Source organism: Cyprinus carpio, chromosome B7 (assembly GCF_018340385.1).
Source record: "Cyprinus carpio isolate SPL01 chromosome B7, ASM1834038v1, whole genome shotgun sequence".
NCBI classification, from domain to species: domain Eukaryota; kingdom Metazoa; phylum Chordata; class Actinopteri; order Cypriniformes; family Cyprinidae; genus Cyprinus; species Cyprinus carpio.
In genome coordinates, this window is record NC_056603.1 from 13,284,421 (window position 1) to 13,300,614 (window position 16,194).

At 33.8% G+C, this 16,194-nt stretch overlaps 2 protein-coding genes and 2 long non-coding RNA genes across 6 annotated transcripts in view; 2 read left to right on the plus strand and 2 right to left on the minus strand.

Annotated features, from left to right (window-relative positions):
• LOC109088692 (selenoprotein S-like) overlaps positions 1-3,098 on the minus strand; it is a 4,504-nt gene extending 1,406 nt beyond the window's left edge. The window contains exons 1-5 of one of the 2 annotated variants that reach the window (XM_042727320.1): positions 2,873-3,098; positions 1,339-1,470; positions 1,136-1,242; positions 976-1,065; positions 826-895 (exon numbers count right to left, since the gene is read on the minus strand). In XM_042727320.1, coding sequence (XP_042583254.1) covers positions 826-895; positions 976-1,065; positions 1,136-1,242; positions 1,339-1,470; positions 2,873-2,954 — 481 coding nt within the window. In that variant the 5' untranslated portion in view covers positions 2,955-3,098. Of the gene's footprint in view, positions 1-825; positions 899-975; positions 1,066-1,135; positions 1,243-1,338; positions 1,471-2,872 lie in introns of both variants that reach the window. The other variant, XM_042727319.1, reaches the window with a different exon arrangement.
• LOC122137944 lies at positions 554-3,013 on the plus strand. Its single transcript, XR_006155157.1, has 3 exons — positions 554-618; positions 1,066-1,473; positions 2,876-3,013. It is a non-coding gene; the product is annotated as an uncharacterized LOC122137944 (long non-coding RNA).
• Positions 3,099-3,794: 696 nt separating the features above from the next.
• Positions 3,795-9,168, minus strand: snrpa1 (small nuclear ribonucleoprotein polypeptide A'). Its single transcript, XM_042727318.1, has 9 exons — positions 8,948-9,168; positions 8,723-8,870; positions 8,011-8,089; positions 7,867-7,913; positions 7,680-7,782; positions 6,566-6,645; positions 6,184-6,256; positions 4,924-5,017; positions 3,795-4,230 (listed from the first exon to the last, which is right to left on the minus strand). The coding sequence occupies exons 1-9, from the start codon at positions 9,027-9,029 to the stop codon at positions 4,085-4,087; spliced, it is 852 nt and encodes a 283-aa protein (XP_042583252.1). The 5' UTR covers positions 9,030-9,168; the 3' UTR covers positions 3,795-4,084.
• A 1,945-nt stretch (positions 9,169-11,113) lies between these two features.
• On the plus strand, positions 11,114-15,325 carry LOC122137945. Of its 2 annotated transcripts, none has more exons than XR_006155159.1 (5): positions 11,114-11,171; positions 11,978-12,073; positions 12,972-13,075; positions 14,004-14,124; positions 15,053-15,325. It is a non-coding gene; the product is annotated as an uncharacterized LOC122137945 (long non-coding RNA). The 2 variants fall into 2 exon arrangements; XR_006155158.1 differs by having other exon boundaries at positions 11,995-12,073; positions 15,053-15,324.
• The last annotated feature ends 869 nt before the right edge of the window (positions 15,326-16,194 follow it).

Sequence of the window (16,194 nt, forward strand, 5' to 3'; positions counted from 1 at the left end):
CAGTCCAAAGAACATTTTCCCAAAAATCTTGGGGATAATCAAGATATTTTTTTGGCAAATGTGAGATGAGCCATTGTTTTGAATGGATGCCGTTTTCGCCCAGTCTCTTTCTTATTGTTGAATCATGAACACTGACTTTAATTGAGTCAAGTGAGGCCTGCAGTTCTTTAGATGTTGTTCTGGGTTCTTTTATGACCTCCTGGATGAGTCATCGTTGTGCTCTTGGAATAATTTTGGTAGGCCGGCCACTCCTGGGAAGGTTCACCACTGTTCCAAGTTTTCTCCATTTGTGGATAATGGCTCTGACCGTGGTTCACTGGAGTCCCAAAACCTTAGAAACTGCTTTATAACCCTTTCCAGGCTGATACATGTCAACTATTTTGTTTCTCATCTGTTCTTGAATTTCTTTAGATCGTGGCATGATGTGTTGCTGTTTAAGCATGCTTCATTTTGTCCTACAGGGTCTATTTAAGGGATTTCTTGATTCATCAGGTCTGGGAGTAATCAGACCTGGTTGTGGCTAGTGAAATTTAACTCAGCTTTCTAAAATAATGCGGTTAATCACAGTTCTTTCATGATTTAACAGGAGGAGGCAATTCATTTTACACATAGGACAAGGTATGTTTGGAAAGCTTTTTTCCTTTAATAAATGAAATCATAATTTCGGACAACTTTGATGAACTTTTTTGATCCACTTCAAATGTTGCCTACTGTATATTTGTACTGTATTTCATGTAATTAATTTTGTATAATTATAGAAATACAGATTTTAACATAGTTAACCATTTGCATTATCACAAGAGAAAATGTAACACTTTTGCGTACCACTGTTGCGGAGGGGCTTTTTGTCTGTCTTTGGTCTCAGTGAGCTGGAGGAAGTGGCTTCTTCTGTGCTCTGCTGGAAATGAGAGAATTGATATGTAAACGCAGGACCTGACTCCTGAGGCCTGGAGATATTAGTCACAGGAGACTTACTTGTGCAACTTGTGCCTTTCCCTTGTAACTCTTTCCCTCCTTCATGCTTTCCCACATCTCGATTTTCTGTCTTCTCTTGTCCTCCTCCAGCTAAACAGGTCAGAGAAAGCAGCATGAGTACACGAAGACAAACGGCCGCCGCATGCAGCATGACACTCACCCTCTGCTGCCTGTCTCTGAACTCTGCCGCTCGGGCGTCCTGCTCCTCCTGCATTCTCCTGCGGGACACCTCCAGAGCCGCCTGACGCCTCACCACGGAGTCCGGGTCTGCAGACGGGACACACACACCTCTGCTATCACACACACACACACACACAACTCTAACACCTAAATCTGCAGACAGCAGTCACTGTGGGTTCTGACCTTGGCTGCTGGTGGAAACGGGCGAGCTCTGGCTGTCTGTGGATCTGTTCTTGCGGAGATGCTGAAGGAGCATATACACTCCCACACACGTGAATGCCGCATACCAGCCATACTCAGACAGGAAAGATGTCACTGGTGACAAAAAAGATCACACTTTCACAATCCAGGCACTGCAAAGACTATATGCACTTTATGAAAGCATGATAAAAAGACTGCAATACAATTGATTATTGTCGGTAACTGTAACAGTAACAAATTTGATGAATAGCATAAATATTACATGATGCAACATTCAAACAGTCGAAAATATCATGAAAATGATTAGTGTTGTCAAATAATTAATTGCATCCAAAATAAAAGTTTTTGTTTAAATAATGTGTGATTATTATGTATATGTCAATACATACACATTCATGTGTATATTTATGAAAAATATGATACGTTTATACATGATATAAATTATATGAATATAAATGTATACATGTAAATATTTTCAAAATATATGCTGTATGTATGTATGTATATATATATATATATATATATATTATGTAAACAAAAGCTTTTATTTTGGATGCGATTAAACCAAATTAATCATCTGTCAGCACTAAAAATTTAAAATTTTATATTACTGTATTATAAACGATTATAGTAACATTAATATTATAAGACGTTATGAAGCATTCCATAAGTCAAAAACGTAATGAAGCTTTTTATATATATATATATATATAATATATATATATATATATATATATATATATATATATATATATATATATATATATATATATATAAAACCCATTTAGCAGTGAAAAACTACAAAAGTTCAAAATCAGTTGGCTGAATAATCAAATAATAAAACAATAAACAAAAAATTATGAACAAAATATATTAAAAAGGATTTTAAAAAAATAATAATAAACAGATAAAAAGAATCTACTTATTTATCTTTGATGTATTTCTCATTACACTGTATGTTTAACAACTTTTATAAATACCATTAAAAAGATTTCTAGTGTCAAGGAACTTACATAATTTTATATAAAATATACACTTTATTGAATATGTGCTATGTGTATGTTTTTAATATGCTAATAATGTTTTAAAATTAAAAGAATACAATTTAAGGATTATTTTAAAATCCCTAAATCTCCTAAAATGCCAGAATAACATTGCATCACCCAAAATATCCAAAGTATTTTAGAATTGCACTTTTTAATAAAATGGAGTGATGATAATTTTTTTATGTATTTATTGTTTTTTAATGTTTGATAATGGCTTGTTAAAGATGTAAGACTACAGTATCTTATGGACTCCCAAACTGTAACCCATACAGTGAAACTAACCGTATTGACCTATAAAGCGTTCTCTGTGTTCTAGTCATTTCCTGATCAAACCCGCATTACTGCGCTCTAAAATATCAGATCAGAGTTCCTTTTGTGCTTTAATAAGCCACAGTCACAGAGTAGATATCATTAACAGAGATGCTAGTTCTGATGAATGCTGACAGCTCAGTAAACTCGTGTTTACATACCAGATTGCAGCAGAAAACTCAGATCCTGGTTCTGAGGAGGGCCGTCTTCATTTAGGACTCGCGCACCATCTTGCGCCTCCATACTAAAACGCCTTTAAGATGTGTTTTTTTTAATGTTATTATGAGAATATACAACAATTAGCGCATTTTTGTTCCGTTTAGATCCACTCAAGCTACCCTGATTCACACAAACACTGAGTCACTTCCGTATTCACAACACGGCCAATCAGCTTTAAGATGACGTGGAGGCGCGAGCTGCTGCTTTACGGAAGCCCGGCTGGGACTAATCAGATCAAAGCAGAAAAACACAGACGTGTACTTTGTCTATGGAAAAACAGGGTACTCTTCGACTTACCAGTCCAAATGTTGAAATAGAGAACACAGCACATATTTTGGACTCAAAGTGTGTTTAAGGGTGAGTCCAAGTAACTGTAGATTTAAAAGTTTTAGAGGTACTCATAAAGCTAAATCTAAAACTTTAACAAGCATAAAGGAAGGCTAGGAAACTTACAAAAAAAAAAAACTGTTAGAAAAAGAAAGATATGGTTTAAGAGTGGTTAAAAATAGTAAAATATGTAAACAAAAATAAATTTAACACTACAGTACTATGAGTGTGTGTAAAAAAAATTCATTGTAAAATAAACGAATAATGTAACTATACAGTACTAAAAAAAAAACAATTTGATTAAAACTAAATATATTTTAGACATTTTAAAAAATGTAAATATAATAAATTTTAAATAAGGTATTCATAAAAGAAGATATGTAAAAGCCTTTCAATTAATTGTAAAAGCCTTTTTAATTAATTAAGTCCTATATCATATCTTTGATTTCCTAACCGTTACAAAACATGTGGAAATAATTAGTCAAGAAATGTGCCATGCATTTAGAACTTGAGTGAGAACACTGAACACACTGTGAATAATCATCATGAATGAAGATATTTTAATTTCTAGTCTTTGACAGTGGTCACAAGTTTTGCTTCACAAAATATAAGGAAAAAGCGAATAAACTGAAAAAATTCTTGACCACGTTCAGATATACATAAAGAGAGAGGGGGAAAAAAAAAATCACATCAAGTAAAAAAACAAAACTAATGTTTAATGTACTTTAATTTACAAAACAACAACAACACTTATTGAAACAAGTGCTGTCAAACACAGCGTCAAAAAGCATGAATGGATCTGAAACATTAACAACGAGTGAACAGATCTATGATCCATTCATATGCACGTCTTCCTGCATATCATCATTGTCTGGGTTTTCTCCCTCGGCTCCCTGCATGTCCACATACATGGGCACAGACTCCTGCATCTCCTCCTGGACCTCCTCCTCTTCCTCCACCATGTCAGACGCTCCTGAAAAAGGCAAACAAAAGACATGTGAGAAGCTTAATCAGGTTTACTCATAAGGAAACCAAATATGTGCCATTGCTTGCTAAAATGTTGTTTGATTGAACAATTGCTTCAACATTGCTCCACACAGCTCCACTCTAAAGTATTTTCAAAAATATTTGTTATTATATATGTCCAAAACTGTAATTGTAACTGTAAAAACAATCCCATATTATAAAAGATGAAGTGCTATGCAGGCTATAAGACAATTTTCTGATTAGATGGCAATTCTGACCTATCTCAGTCCTCAAATAAATGAAATATTACCTCTTTTAGACAGTTTTTGAAGTAAAGAGTAAAGAAAATACTATACTATTTTTTTTTCCAATTTTCTTTATTTACCCTTGTAAGATCACAAGCAGCCCCCTCATAAAACACTTTCTCACTGTATCCAAGCAAATCTCATAGGTGACCTATTTTGATCTCAAAAAAGTGAGTTGTCACTTAAAGGTGAGGTGTTTGAGTTTACTTTTCAGAAAAGCCTCAGTCTGAGACTCAAGTGAGCTAAACATTTTATTTGCAAGTAGTTCACTGCATCAGCGTTCAGCTAAACTGAGCTACACACAAGGTTCCCACTAATGAACTTCCATCACTTTTCCCATCATTTGTGATTACTGAATAATATGTTTATTTACAAGTGCATATTAAAAGTAATACCTGCTCTCAGCTCTCGTCCCGGGATCTGTCCGGACTGCAGAAGTCCCTTCAACCGCTCAACTTCAGCCAGTGATGTGGCATTAGCAATAGCATTCTACACGCAAACAACACAAGTGACACCATATTATATCAGCACATCAACAACCTATATGAATTACACAATACTCTGACATTTGAGTACTTTTATTCAGCAAGCATGCATTAAACAGATCGAAAGTGACAGTAAAGACATTTATAATGTTACAAACGATCTCCATTTTTAAATAAATGCTGTTCTTTCAAATCCTCTACACATTAAAACATCCTGAATAAAAATGTATCAGGTTTCCACAAAATTATTTTGAACACCGATAATAATCCGAAATGTTTCTTGAGCAGCAAATCAAAATGATTTCTGAAGGATCATGCGACAAAATATCTAAAAAATACTCACATATATTATACATTATATTAACATTATAGAATATACTTTAGTATATAACAGATTATATATTATATTCTATAATTTAAAAATCCTAATGTATGTGTAGAACATATATGCATGAACACACACACAGGATTTTTATACTATAGAATATAGATATATTCCAAAAATATATATTTAAAGTGGAACATCTTGAGTGTTTATATATGTATGAATGTATGTATATTATACCGATGCCATGCGTAAAATATCGATACCTTAATTTACACATGCATTACCGCCAATGATTTAAACAGCTTTATTTTTGTGACTTTTTAGATATTCATTCTTCAACATTGACATTTTTTTGTACAACTGGAGTACCTCGTCCTTGTTTTTTCCTAATAAGGATTTACGCTAGTTTTTACGCTAGTTACACATTTTAACACAGAAGCCTGAAAGATTTCATCTGTTGTCATGTCATAAGATAATTGACCTTATGTGTAACATTGATTATTTTTATTCAATTATTTATTTTTCTTAAAAAATAAAAAAAATGGTGTAGGCCTGTTTTTGGTTGTGAATGTCCCAACTGAGGTAACAGGATGTGAAAATTTCAGATAAATGTTCAAGTTATAAATTTTGGTTGCATTTGTGAGTTAATAAAAATGTAAATGATTGTTTAAAATAGGTACATAATATCAATACTTCGCTGGGTATGAGAATCAATAGATCATATTGTATCATGACAAATCCTCGCATTTACACCCCTAAAAATAAATAAATATATAAACACACACACACATATACACACATATATATATATATATAGGTGTGTTAATTTAGTTCTTCCATACCTTGATGGCTTCAACATCTGCAGGCGATGGCCCGGTTTTCTTCTCAGTCTGAAGTGCTGCTCCTGGAGTAAACCTGAGAGCAAGAGAAGACATTTGGTGTTCAGACAATGTAACCGCGTTGACACGCCTCTGCAGCCCTTCAACCGCTGTTCCCACAATCAGAGTGTAGTATCTGGAGTATCTTATCAATGTGAATAAACTGATACGAGACAGAAAAGCCTTGAGCCAGCTCCCCTGAGAAACACTGTTGAAGTTTGACATGGACATTTAGGTTTTAACAGCCAATTCAGAGTCAGCTTTCATTCTCTGAGCTGTCGGGTTCAGAACTTCCACAGTCCAGTGATTCGGGAGAGCTGTGCTTGATCAAGGAGTTTCATCTTACGTTTTGGTTTGCTTGGCAATATCCTTTGCAAGCTGAGCACCTCGTTTGCCTTTGAACATTTTTTCAGCCTCCTGCCGTTCCTACAGTGATACATCAGAGAGTTAAAGCAGACGTTCAGAACAGACCACGACCCCGTTCTTCATACGTGCACTACTGAATGATCTCAATTCAGTCCACATGTGCATTTAAAAAACAAATTACCACTATAACATCAGATGTAATGTGCACAGTATGAAGAACAGGGCCCAGAGTGACACTACAGTGATAAATAAGAAGAAAACCAAATGTTAAGAGATGAATCTTCCAGAAATAATCTGTCCAAAGGAAGCAGTATGCATTATCAAATAGTCTGTTTTGCCAATTGTTAAGCAACAAATTCAGTATAAAAAAATATTAGTAAATAACCACACCAATATTTAAGCCACATTGCAGAAGTGTAAAGTAAAATGTATTTGCATCATACAATATTTAACATGATTAATATCTCCTTCACCGATACTGACCAACAAATGCTCTCAATTATTTATTCTAAATAGATAAGTATTAGACCTTTTAGCAGAAATAATCTCCTTTTAAAATAAACAGTCCTACATGAGAACAAAACAAACATGAACTGCTCATCAACTATTTATTTTGTCCCCATGACATGTTGTTCATTTAAAGCATGATGCAGACTGCCATTCAAAAGTCTCTTCTGCTCACCAAGGCTGCATTTATTTGATCAAAATACAGTAATATTGAGAAATATTATTACAATTTCATATAACTATTTCCTATGTTAATATATCATAAAAATTGAATTTATTCCTGTGATGCAAAGCTGAATTTTTAGCATTATTACTCCAGTCTTCAGTGTCATGGATCCTTTAGATATTATGCTTATTAGCTGATTTGCTGCACAAATAACATTTCTTATTATTAACCATGTTTAAAAGAGTTATTTTTTTGTTAGGATTCTGAATGAATAGAGACGAATAAGTTCAAAAGAACAGTATTTTTGTATCTTTTTTGATCAATTTAATGCATCCGTGCTGAATAAAAAGGATTCATTTCTTTTGAAAAATCTTTTGAATGGTAGCGTAGTTTCAAACAAAAACAAAACATTCAATCACACCTTCATTTTGACCTTCTGGAAGTCCAGAACTCGGATCTGTGGAATTTTATTGATGACATATAATCTGTAATGTTTCTTGTTGGTAACTGGATTCCTGAGGAGACTACAGAACAGAAAAACAGCTCATTTTATCTCAAGTGAAAACATTAAATACAATGTGTAAGGCAGCTGTTTATTCAGCAGGTACCTGAGGAGGGTCAGTGATTTCACAGTCGCAAGAGGATCCAAATCACCCTGTTGAGAACCAGAAACAACCACTCCATCACACTTCAATAAAGCTCAACGACTGGTTGATCATTGTGCATGAATGCAGATCTATGGCTGGACTCACCAGTTCTTGAATGTTGTTGCTTGTGAGAATGAGCTCTTTCAGGTTTGGTAAGGCCTGCTCAAGGTTCTCTCCGAATCGACTGCAACAAGTGAGACAAACACAGTCAAAACCATAACCTTTAAGCTTTTTTAACAGTTTCATAAGACGTGCAACAGAGGAATAACATTAATGCGTGTTTGCAAAAAACGGCACTGAGCAGCATGCTATGATGTGACGATAAACAGTGTCGTGTCCAGATGGGACCCTGGAGCACAAAACCAGTCTTAAGTAGCACAGGTAGAGCAACAGCCAAAAATACACTGTATGGCTCAAATTTATCAACTTTTCTTTTATGCCAAAAATCATTAGGATATTAAGTAAAGATCATGTTCCATGAAGATATTTTGTAAACCTCCTACTGTAAATATATCAAAACTTCATTTTTGATTAGTATTATGCATTGCTAAGGATTTCATTTGGGCAACTTTAAAGGCGATTTCTCCAATGTTTAGATTTTTTTGCACTCTCAGATTCCAGATTTTCAATAGTTGTATCTCGGCCAAATATTGTCCTATCCTAACAAACCATACATCCATGGAAAGCTTATTTATGATGTAACATAAATCTAAGTTTAATAATTTTTTTTTACTGGTTTTGTGGTCCAGGGTCACATATGACGATAAACATTGTATAAGATGTGTCAAGGTAATAAAGATGAGTCTGGTTCCCTCACCAGATGCGGTTGGTGTTCAGCAGCAGTGTTTTGAGTCTCTTCAGTAGCGGAAACCCATCCAGTTTTCTGATCTCATTATCGGACAGATCAATTGTATCAAACTGATCGAGTGTGGCGCCCAGATTCTCCAGCACAGGGATCTTATAGCCTACAAACACATCATCTGGAGTTATTCGTACAGTAACGCACATAAAGCAGTGATGCGCATATGAAGGCTGGCCTCACCGCGCAGGTCGAGCTCTCTGTCCCGAACAGGGTTGGTGTACTGCGCCGCCTGCTCGATTAACTCCGCCGTCAGCTTCACCATGTCTTCCGCTGAGAGGAACGACCTGTGAGGAATGAGTCTGAGCAGCGAGAAATGAGTTCGATCAAAAGTTTATTACGAATACGAACGACTAACATTCGCACACACGCAGCCGCAAAACGGAAGCGTCTGTTTTGTTCTTCCCGGGACAAACGCCACGTTTACAAGAAAACTGCAGCGGCACCAGGCGGACTGGAGGAGAAATGCGCGTGGCGTCAGTAGTGCACAGTTACATAAAGGAGAGAAAAGTATAAAATAAGGTGTAAAGTGTAACAGTGAAACTAAACTTTCAGCAGATATGCATTTAGAAAAAAGAAATGGCAAATACTAGTTAAGTTCAAATTATAATATAGTATATGATATATAATTAATAAAATATATTTATTATATTGTAAGGTTTAGCCTATTCATTACCAACTTTGGTTGCTAATCCAAAGGTTTAAACAGACTAAAAAAAAAAAAAAAAAAAAAACTATCCCTGAAAATCCAGATTTTCACAATACTGGACATATCTACCTCGGTCGATGTTATTTGCTTTATAAATAAAATTATTTTAAAAAATCTAAACGTAAGAAATATTCAGTTTATAATTTTAGCCTTTCATAAAATCTTAACATTTTATCTTGAACTTTCTCTCAAGACTGCAGTAACTATTTATGGTTATTATGCATTTAGTTAGTTAAATTTGTTACACAATTTAAAAAATACTGAACTTGAAATGACTGAAGCCTGTTTATTGGTAAAACATAATTTAATTTAACTTAATAAATAAATACATTTATTAAAAATGTAATTGGGTGTTTTTATCTTCAGATTTTTTTTCTCTCATCAGTTTGTATCGCACAATTCGGACTTCTGCTTTTTAAATGTATATCTTTATATCATATATCTTAATCAGTGCTTTTGTTTTGTCTCAAGATGCACACCTGTAATGTATTTTTTTCTAAGGCAGATTTATAAAAATTAGTTAAATGTCCTAATTGAACTATGGCCTAATCCTGGCTTAGTCTAAGCCCTGTCTGTGAAACCAGGCATTTATATTTTATTCATTGGAGGAGGAAAACAACAGAAGTGGGAAAATAGAGAGAAGTACAAAATGAACACAACGGTAGGCCTAAAACAAAAACAAACAACTCCAACGATCCCTCAAGAGTGCACCAGAGTGCAGCACAGTCCTGCCTGCTGAAAAAAACAATAGAAACCATTACAGAATTTGTAATGGTTTTAATGGTTCTAATGGGAATTCTAATGGTTTTAATGGACACTGTAATGGTCTCTGTTGGTCTCTATTGGTAATTTGCTTTCTTCTATTGGTGGCATGTATTGTCTATTGGATACCATTAGGACCAACAGAACACCTTTGGAAACTTCTGGTGGTATCTACTGGACACCAGTAGAAATCATTAGACTCCAAATAAATTAAGTGGTTTCTTTGTGGAAAACTGTAATGGTCTTAGTGGGTAGGCTAGACTGCTGAAAAAAAAAAATACAATAAAATAAATGAACACACAAACAATAGAAACCATTACAGAATTTGTAATGGTTTTTAATGGTTTCCTAATGGGACTTTCTGTTGGTTTTTAATGGACATTGTAATGGTCCTTATGGGTCTCTATTTGTAATTTTGCTTTCTCACTATTTGTGGCATGTATTGTCTATTGGATACCGTTAAGGACCAATAGAACACCCTTTGGAAACTCTCTGCTGGTACCCACCCCAGCACCAGACGTCATTCGGACATCGTTTTTTTTTTTTTTTTTTTTTTGCTAAATCTCGGCCCGTCATGGCCTTCTTTTAGATCAAAAATTGACGTTGAAAGTTGGTTTTTGCTTGTTTCGTCGGATTTGGTCCAAATTTTGCCCTAAACTCAGCAATGGTCTTTGTTTTGTCTGTCTGATTTGGTTCAAATATAGCCCCAAAATCTATGTTTAATATTAGGTTTTGTTTGGTCCATCTGATTTGGTCCAAATTTAGGCCAAAATAAATGTTGAAATAACAGTGAAATTCTGCGTGACTTCTACCGTGCTGTAATGGGCGCTGCGCGCTGAACTGGAGCGGAGGACGTCACCATGGAAACGAGGCGGCAGCCAACCGTCAAGCAGCTGAACGCTGACTCTCAATGTGGTTTTCACTATTGTTTTTTAGGTAAGTTTCGTCTATATAATTACACAAATAGTACATTAAAGTGTTTCTGACACTTTATTTAATGTAAATGATACGCTTCCGTTTAATATTTTACTTTATAGAAATGGTTTAGTGTCGTCAGAAAAAGTCCGTTAGCATCTCCACTGTAAGGCTAACTACAAGAGGGTAACGATAAACTTGAGCTCTTATTTATTAAGTTTGGGCTTTTAATGTCATCTTGTGTGTAGATGAGCGCTCTCTCTCTCTCTCTCTCTCTCTCTCTCTCTCTATATATATATATATCTCTGGAAGTAAGCTAATTAATTTAACCTAAAAGTATGCACTGTACAGTTAACGTTACATCACTTACAATGGGCTGAAACCTTCAGGTTTTGATCTTTCATAGTAAACACATAAATACCACTTATTCTGTTATTTCAGAAAAGTGCCAGAAAAAAAAAAAACCTCTATGACACAGGAGATGTTCCTGATTTTAAAATTTTCTGAAGGGAGATAATGAAAACACAGACACACACACACACACACACACAGAGAGACACACAGAAACACACACACACACACACACACATGAATATATATATATATATATATATAATATATTGTTGTGTGTGTGTTTGTTTGCTTGTTAGTTATTTTGATGTCCACGCTGTAGGAGCATTACTAAATTAGTAAAACTAAAATGTTTAAGTCTTTTTTTTGTATATATTCTGTCAATTATTATTTTTCTTTTCTGCATTTCACCTCTGCTATAGTTTATTTATAATAAACCTGTCATTGTATAATGAATATTGTTGTCTCTGTGACAGTATGCTTATGTTCCTAGGTTCTTCCATGCTGATGGCTGTGCTCTAGAGTCATATCTCCTGTCGAAGAACATTTTTAGACATTATGAACCATGAAAAGTAAGTAATTCCTCAAACATACACTACCATTCAAAAATGTAAGGGTCAGATTTGTAAAAATAAATATTTTTATGCTCACCACTGGCTGCATTTATTTGATTAAAATACAGTAAAATAGTAATATTGTGAAATTACCATTTTATAACTATTTTCTATTTCAGTATGTTTTAAAAAGTGATCAAAAGCTGAATTTTCAGCATCATTACTCCAGTCTCCAGTGTCACATAATCCTTCAAATATTAGTCCATTCTAATAAAGTGCAAGAAGCTCTTACAAATATTAATGTAAATAGTAAATTTTTTCCTTTGGTGATTTGTATTGTATACCCAGAATGCAATGCACAATGAAGTAGATTCCAATTCTCTAACTCCAAGCTACACACTCTCACACCGTGTCTACACTGGACGCACCAAAGTGACTTGAAAATCATTTGAACTTTGTCAGTACATCATAAATAGAAACAGGCATCAGTTTACCGTCTGTGATTTGTTGTGTTGTGCCATGCCACATCCAGTGTAGAGAGCATTACTGATTCTAATAGGCTCTGTTGTATTTTGTTGTGCCGTCCAGTGTAGACACAGTGTTAGACCTCTTATTAAATATCATTACATATGATTCATGTATGATGCCATTCATCACTGATAGATCTTTTCTATTTCATTGATAAACCACAAGGTAACTGTAACATATTTAAACAATATTAATAAGAATAAATAAAAATGCATCTGGTGACTTTTACTGTAATATTGCTTCTTATTTTTCAGTGGGTTGAAAGTTCTTATTAAAACACATAGCTTTATTCTCATCTCTGTGCATTTTCAGACATTGTGCATATTTCTGAATCAAATTTTTTTTAACTTTTTAACATCATAATATTGGTTGTCTTCTCTTTTGTCAGAGTTTAGCTCCAACCCCAGTTAAGCAGATCTGGGCAGCTGATCAAGGATCACCAGAAACTCTGCAGAACATTGGTCCTCCAGCCCAGGACTGGACACCAGTGTTGTAAGTCATTAATCTAGAAGTCATCCTGCCTCTTTTGAAGTGTCATGTTCAGAATATATTACAGGAGATCTCTCATTGTCTCTTAAGGTCCACTTTACCATGCAGAGTTTTGCTCCAACCTGCATTGCACCTGAACACATTAATCAATGTCTTCAGTTTTACCAACTATTAGTGTTGTCACGGTACCCCAAATTTCAGTACCAAAGCAAAACACAAAAACATACTAATTAATTAATTTTTTATTATTATTATTATTATTATTAGCTGCACTTATACTAACAATTAACACTTATACTAACAATTAACTAACAAAAACAGCGTTCATTTCAATCCGACATTCAAATGTTTATCAGGATATATATACACAATTATATAAATCCTGATAAACATACACAGACATGACAGTCAATCACTGATCTTTATTGAACTGCTTTTATGGTTTTAATAATTACTTTATTGTAATGAACACAATAAAGGGATTTTACAATGGATTATTTGTTTTTTTTTTTTACTTGAATGCTTTTGTTCAGATGTAAAATAAAAAGTGAATTATTATTAAGAAAAGAACTGCACAGGCAATTATATTCATATACTGTATAGTCGATAACCTGATAAATGTGACCCATGCTTGATTTTTGTGAAGGTTGAGTTTGCCAACTCTTTCAACTTCAAACTGGTGTAGCTCACCTGCTCAGTTTTGTCAGATTTCAACAAATTATACATCATTTTGAAGGATTATTAATGAGAATAATAATAATAATAAATAAAAATTGCTCATTGTGACTTATTTTGCCAGCACAGGTCACACATGCTAATTAATTTCCACTTGAGAGTGGTCAGATTTAAAGTCTGAGATTAGTCCATCAGTTCTTGAATTTCAATTTGTTTATATGTGTGTGTGTGTGTGTGTGTGTGTGTTTGAAACAAGAGTGTCTGTCTCAGAAGCTGAAGAAAAGAGGCCACACCTCAGAGGAAATAAGCGCTTCCTAAGGGTACGGAAATACCTGGCTGAGAAGATCAGTGACATAAACCAGATAAAACTGTCAGTGGTAAGTATTTACATATCCATATCTGAATGTAATTACTACAACCTCTTATATGATTTGAAGTGAATAGAGACTATGTACCATAAAAAGTAGACAATGTAATTATTCAAGACTATTTGTGACCCTGGACCACAAAACCAGTTATACGGGTATTTTTTTTTTAAATTTAGATTTTTATATCAATAATATTAAGAATTAATTTTCCATTAATGTATGGTTTGTTAGGAGGACAATATTTGTCTGAGATACGACCATTTGAAAATCTGGAATCTGAGGGTGCAAAAGAATATCTAAATATTGCGAAAACTATTTAAAGTCCAAAGCAAAGCATTTTATTAATCAAAAATTAAGTTTTGATACATTTATGGTAGGAAATTTACAAAATATATTCATGGAACATGATCTTTACTTAAAATCCTAATGATTTTTGGCATGAAAGAAAAATCGATAATTTCGTCCCATACAATGTTTTGTTGTCTATTGCTATAAATAAACCCCAGCAACTTAAAACTGCTTTTGTGCTGCAGGGACACATTTATTCACTCACTCATAACAACAAACAACACTGAACTACACCTAAACCATTGAGATATTCAACACAGCGGACAATAATTCATGACAATATGCATCTATTAAAGCAGTGCATAAGATAAATTAAAAATTATCTGCTTTAAAAAATGTGTCCATTACACATTTTATAAACATAAAATGTGTAATGGACAAAAGTTAATATCTGTCAAGAATTTGAATCTGCTCAAAGTGCCCCCCAAAGTGTTGGACGAATTTAATCATGATGATGTTTTGTCAACAACTAAGTTTTTTTGCAACTTTTTTGAGATTGCCATATAAATATATGTATGGATAATCTCACATACTGGTAATGTGGTTTAAGTGGTACATTGTCCTAACAAATTTTCCTTCTCTTTTGCAGGTCTAAGACAGCTACAATGAAGCCACAAATGCAGTTCATAGTTCCTGTATTTCTATAATGCATTAATGAATAACAATAATTTTAAAAAAAATTTAATGTCAAGGTTTTGTGTTAATTCCAGCTATGTTGAGTATTCTGTGAATAATTTTGATTTTAGGTACATATTCTTAATTCTTTGCAAAACAACCTGAACTGTTTGCTATTGAAAGGTTGGTATTCAGTTTAAATAAATAAAAATGATATTCTTGACAAAACCTGTGTATAGTTGTATTAATAATTTAAATTATTTAATTAATCAATGGCCTAATTACCAGTTATCAGGTTAACATTCAAATCAGAACCAATAAAAAACTGCAACGGAAACCATTAAATATGTGCCAAATAAAAACCAATAGAAACTTGTAATGGGAACCATCAGAACCAATACAAAACTGTGATGGAAAACCATTAAATGTGCAAATAAAGACCAATACAAACTTGTAATGGAACCATCAGAACCCATTACAAAACTGTGATGGAAACCATTATGGGCAAATCGTGACCAATACAGATTTGTAATGGAAACCTATACAAACCAATAAATCCTAATGGAATATGCCCAAAAACACACTACGTAATGGAAACCATTTGGTAATGGTTTTAATGGTTAATTGCTGATGGTTTGTAATGGTTTTGTAATGGAAACCATTAGAATTTCTGTAATGGTTTCTATTGTTTTTTTTTTCAGGGGTGCTGGTATTGTTTAGTTTTTTCTGTTGTTCATATTATTGTTGTTTTAGTTTTATAAAAGTTCAGCAGATGTTTTCAGTATGAAAGTCTGTATATCATCAGATGAAGTATAGCAAAAAAATAACCGATGGAAGATTTTAATGTGACCTATAGGTCTAATGAAAAGAAAACCGTTGACACTAATGTCACAGAAGAAAAAAAATGTTAATGAAACATCCCTGATGGAGTTTGTAGAGTATGCAGTACGCCTGTATATAGCCTACTTTTTGTTTTAACATTTACAAAAAACACCATATAATCAGCAACACTGCAAATCTTCAGAAATATGGCAACTATCCTTCCTTAGGGTGGTCAGACTCCTGATGCTTGTAATGTAAATCAGTGAGATCTTTCTTACAGTATAAACTACATAT

Bases quoted from the DNA above. Each gene is read 5' to 3' on its own strand.
- snrpa1 (XM_042727318.1), bottom strand. From the start codon at position 9,029: ATGGTGAAGCTGACGGCGGAGTTAATCGAGCAGGCGGCGCAGTACACC. The intron at 7,914-8,010 runs GTGAGTCCAGCC...GGTTCTCAACAG, and splicing joins GCAACAACATTCAAGAACTG to GGTGATTTGGATCCTCTTGC. The intron at 4,231-4,923 runs GTATTACTTTTA...TGCCTTTTTCAG, and splicing joins GGGACGAGAGCTGAGAGCAG to GAGCGTCTGACATGGTGGAG.